Raw genomic sequence first — 5,250 nt, forward strand, 5'->3', positions numbered from 1 at the left:
AGGACCAAACTGTTCTGCACTTGGTCCCAGCTGACATTTGCACACAAGCAGAGACACAGGAAAGAAGAGGATTTTCCTTTGAAGTGAGTCATTGCTCGATGCCACAATTACCCTCATGGTCTTTTGATAGACCGTAAGGCAGAAAACGTGATTTGCTGCTTAGAGCTGAAGGAGCTTTCTAGATGGATGCCTCTTCTATCCTAGTAAAGAACGTCTTTTTTCTCCTTTCCAGCCATTGTACAAGGAGACTCTCTGGAAGAGATTTACAATAAAATCAAGCAGATAATAGAGGACCAATCTGGGCATTATATTTGGGTCCCATCCCCTGAGAAACTGTGAAGTCCCCACCCTTCAATCAACTTGTGAGAAGACCAGAGACCCCTCCCCTAGCCCTCTGCCCCAAAAGGGGGAGCAAGAAGACCACCCCTCTCCCTTTTTTAGATGGTTGACAATTGCGTTTTCTAGTCCGGTTTCTTTTTCTTGAGATGGACCATCCTCCATCCAGTGACTGTCCCCACCGCTCCTGCATGGACCTTCCTGCGGCTCCCTTAGAAATGGAGACAAACCCCATTTGAGAGTTTTGTGTGTTTTTTAATTAAAAAATTGCAATCAGCAGTTAACAGTCAGCAAGCCAGGTGGGAGGTGGCAGGTGAGGACTAGCTGCTGAAGCAATGGACTTGGGCAGCGACCCCCCCGGACACGCGGAGGACTGGCCGCCTGCGCAGCGTTTCCAGGACTGCCGTGATCGCCAGCACTGTGATTGAAGGGAAGGCAACAGAATGCGTTTATTTATCTATGTATGTAATTATATATAATATATATGCTATATATATTATATATATGGGCTAGAAAACATGATGGGGTTGCTTAAGTGGTACTTTGTTAGTGCAGGAATTGTGTCGCTGCCATGCCTCAGCCGTTGGGCACAGAAGCCTGTTACGGCTGTGGTGAAGTTAACAGTCCCACGTGTATTTGGGTGCTGCTCCAGGGTTTTTCCAAAGCAAATCCTGTGCAGGAGGCTGCCTTGGGAAAGAGCAGAGAAGCTGGCGTCGCGAGGGAGCAAGCAGAGGGCCCAGATCCACATGTGAAGCGACAGCAGTTGATTTGAGCACGAGAATGCAAATGGATAGTGCTACATATTAATTGCACATTGTTTTTACGTCACCTGATGTGTTTGCATGAGAGGGTGGTTCTTTTTTTTTTAAGCTGGTGTTAAACCAAAATCATGTTTGTGTTGGTGTGTTGGCTTTTCATTATACCAAGCTTTTGATTTTAATAATGAACTGAACGGGTATACAATCCAGTTTTTTAACTTATTTTTTAAGGTTGTTCCATTGTAAATAGATTCGAAACCCAGGCCCAACCTACAGACCATGTGGAATGAGCACACCAGCTGTTCTGTGTTGCAGGGGGTCACTTTCCTGTAGAAAGACTAAGTTCCATCCCATTGACTTGTCCCGATGGAAAACCATGGAGTTCCGTGCAGTGAGAATCTGGCCGCAGCAGCAGGCAATGGGGAGAGAAGCTGTGTTTTGGAGGGACATGGTACTTCGCCCGTGCGATGGAATTTAGGACGGGTTTCTCTGGGAATCTTTATCTTTAGTGGAGCTTGGCAAATTCGGGTGGCAGCGCTCGAAGCCCTTCCTGAACAAGCACCTCCTCGGGCTCTGCACAGAAGAGCGCCATCTCTCCTGCCCGGCGTTCCTGCGTCTTGCCGCAGAGCGGCCTCCCTGCCAAGCTCTGCGTGTGCGTCAGGACGGCAAAGGGCCAGTGGGATGCTGAATGCGCTCTGTGGCGAGGCATAGACTGTTAGTCTTCCATGGACTGAGGCTGGCTGCTTCTGGGAAGCTCATCTAAGTAATGTCTGTCAATGTATCAACTGTCTGGGTGCAAAGTTTCTTGTTGCTCACTCACCAAGAGAAGCAGCTGGATCAGTGGAAGTCCTGGGAGGAGTTTGCAGGATTCCTAGTTTGGTACGAGCCCTTGCCTATTACCCCGGGGGAGAGGGAGAGTAGTCCGTTTTCCTCGCCTTTCCCCCATCCTCAACTGGTGATTTGTGCACACCTGGTTTCCACAGAGTGAGACCCATGGCTGCTGTGGGAGGAGACCCGAGTGTCTCTGGTCCTGACCCGGTGAGATGGGCCGGGCCTCGGAGTGTAGCGGGGGGGCGATGCTGCCCACTCCATCGCTGGCAGGTAGCTGCGTCATTCATTGTGTGATTTGTGCACGGGCTTCATTGTTCAATATGGGTGAAAACTGTCATCTTGCGGAGATTCATTCTGGTAAGCGAGAAGCTTTTCCGTATAAGCTGGTGTTGCGAGAAACCTCAAGTAGAAGAAGTCTGGTAGTACTACAGCTGTTGTTTGCTGGCAGGACCGCGAAGAACCAAGATGAGGGAGCTGCGGCCACGCGCGAGTCCCTGGGCAAGGCGACGTGTGCGAGGGGCGGCCCCTGCCTCTGCGCGGTTGGCGTTGCACGGCGCGTTAACAAGGACAGGCCCCCGTGCACCCCAGGAGCAGCTTCTGGGCCAGCTGGTCTCCAGGCTCCAACTCTTTCTTTTCTAATAGCCTGTCACCTTGTCTTCTATAGGCCCGTGGAGAAAAGGCCTCTCGTACTCCATGGCATAGTTGAGAGTATCAATCATGACACTAGTTGGTTTACCAGTGTTTCTTCCAAGGAGACATATATTTTTAATAAACAGAACGTTGCAATGAGCCTGTCTGCAGAAGGTTTATTCCACGGTAGGCCTTGCCACTCGTTGGCTCACACTTTTCTGATGCGCCGTACATATTTTGGAGAGGGGTGGAGGCGATTGATGGTCAGGTGAAGACAGGTGGGTTCGAGAGCTGGAAGTTGCTTCATGCCATGCATTTCTCACGGGACATACAAAGTTGGACCACCAAGGTGCAGCCCTCCCGTGCGTCCCCTCCTTTTCCCCCCAGGCAGAACAAAACTGCTGAGGAGCATCCAGCCCGCCACCTCGCCGTGTGAGGAGCCCTCCACCTGGCAGCACCCTTCTGCCCAGGGGAAACGCTTGCAGCAGGCAGGATACTGTTCAACCATCCCCGGAGGGCGGTCCTCTTTCTGGCATAGAGGCACCCGCGACATTTCCCCAAGTGCCCCAGCCAAATGGTGATGTGCCAGTTCTGGAGAAAGAGTGCATCTCACTTGAGCATGAAGCCAAGTGACAGGCTCCCACGGGGTTACTCTAGACCAGTGGTGGCGAACCTATGGCATGCGTGCCACAGCAGGCAAGCCGAGCCGAGCCCTCTCTGTTGGCATGCGGGCCAGGTTGCCCCAGCACCCAAGCGATGGATAGCGGCGCAGAGGGGCCATGCGCATGCTCAGAAAGGAGAAGTGGTGCCAGGTGACTCATCCAAGCTTTTGCATGGCTGGTCAGTGCACTGCTGTGTGTGTGTGTGTGTGTGTGCTTGGACTGGCTGCGAGTTGTTTTTTCTAAACTAAAACCTCTGTTCAAGTTTTATTGCAGTGTTGGCACTTTGTGATAAATACAGTATATCACAGAAGTGAGTACACCCCTCACATTTTGTAAATATTTTATATCTTTTCATGTGACAACCCTGAAGAGATGACACTTTGCTACAATGTAAAGTAGTGAGTATACAGCTTGTAGAACTGTGTAAATTTGCTGTCCCCTCAAAATAACACACAGCCATTAATGTCTAAACCGCTGGCAACAAAAGTGAGTACACCCCTAAGTGAAACTGTCGTCCCAAAAGGAAGCCTCGACCAAAGAAGTTGAGTTCATGTGCTCAGCGTCATATCCAGAGGCTGCCTTTGGGAAATAGACGTATGAGTGCTGCCAGCATTGCTGCAGAGGTTGCAGGGGTGGAGGGTCAGCCTGTCAGTGCTCAGACCATACGCCGCACACTGCATCAAATTGGTCTGCAGGGCTGTTCTCCCAGAAGGAAGCCTCTTCTAAAGTTGATGCACAAGAAAGCCTGCAAACAGCTTGCTGAAGACAAGCAGACTAAGGACATGGATTAGTGGAACCATGTCCTGTGGTCTGATGAGACCAAGATAAACTTATTTGGTTCAGATGGTGTCAAGCATGTATGACGACAACCAGGTGAGGAGTACAAAGACAAGTGTGTCTTGCCTACCGTCAAGCACGGTGGTGGGAGTGTCATGGTCCGGGGCTGCATGAGTGCTGCCAGCACTGGGGAGCTACGGTTCATTGCGGGAACCATGAATGCCAACATGTACTGTGACATACTGAAGCAGAGCCTGATCCCCTCCCTTTGGAGACTGGGCCGCAGGGCAGTATTCCGACATAACGACCCCAAACGCACCTCCAAGACGACCACTGTCTTGCTAAAGAAGCTGAGGGTAAAGGTGATGGACTGGCCAAGCACGTCTCCAGACCTACACCCTATCGAGCATCTGTGGGGCATCCTGAGACAGAAGGTGGAGGAGCGCAAGGTCTCTAACATCCACCAGCTCCGTGATGTCGTCATGGAGGAGAGGAAGAGGACTCCAGTGGCAACCTGCAAAGCTCTGGTGAACTCCATGCCCAAGAGGGTTAAGGCAGTGCTGGAAAGTAATGGTGGCCACACAAAATGTTGACACTTTGGGCCCAATTTGGACAGTTTCACTTAGGTGTGTGCTCACTTTTGCTGCCAGCGGTTTACACATTGATGGCTGTGTGTTATTTTGAGGGGACAGCAAATTTACACAGTTATACTCACTACTGTATACTCACTACTTTACATTGTAGGAAAGTGTCATTTCTTCAGGGTTGTCACATGAAAAGATACAATAAAATATTTACAAAATGTGAGGGGTGTACTCACTGCCATGATATACTGTAAGTGGGTTTTGGGTTGCAGCTTGGGCACTCGGTCTCTAAGAGGTTCACCATCAGTGCTCTAGACCTAAAGCTGAGGGGTGCTGGTGGAGCCACGCCGGTAGCAGTTCCGCAAGTGCCTCTATCCAGCCTCTGCGCTGTGCTTGGCATGGATCGTGTCAGTGCACCGCACTAGGCTGGGAAGACGTTTCTCTGCAGTATTGCAGGGATGACGACTCGTGGCCAAAGCCCCCAGCGATGTTTGAAAACGTGGGTGCCGATTTCCCTGCCTCGCCAGCGCTCCCGAGTAGGGTGGCTGCCTCTGACCCTTGGGTGTACACCTGCACATGCTAGAGAAGCCGCATCCACACTTGCCCTGCACAGCAGGGCGAATGAACCAAGCCAGTCTGTCGGGGATATAAATGTCCGCGCAGGAAGCAGTA

General features: G+C 51.1%; 1 protein-coding gene across 2 annotated transcripts in view; it reads left to right on the forward strand.

Moving 5' to 3' along the window:
• Nucleotides 1–2,714, forward strand: part of DLG3 (discs large MAGUK scaffold protein 3) — a 37,002-nt gene extending 34,288 nt beyond the window's left edge. For both annotated transcript variants that reach the window (XM_044452756.1, XM_044452755.1), the window contains one exon: nt 233–2,714. In XM_044452756.1, the coding sequence (XP_044308691.1) occupies nt 233–339 (107 nt within the window). In that variant the 3' untranslated portion in view covers nt 340–2,714. The remainder of the gene's footprint in view (nt 1–232) is intronic.
• Nucleotides 2,715–5,250: the final 2,536 nt, after the last annotated feature.

The sequence above is a fragment of the Varanus komodoensis genome, unplaced genomic scaffold, assembly GCF_004798865.1.
Source record: "Varanus komodoensis strain SLA01 unplaced genomic scaffold, ASM479886v1 scaffold74, whole genome shotgun sequence".
Classification (NCBI taxonomy): Eukaryota; Metazoa; Chordata; class Lepidosauria; order Squamata; family Varanidae; genus Varanus; species Varanus komodoensis.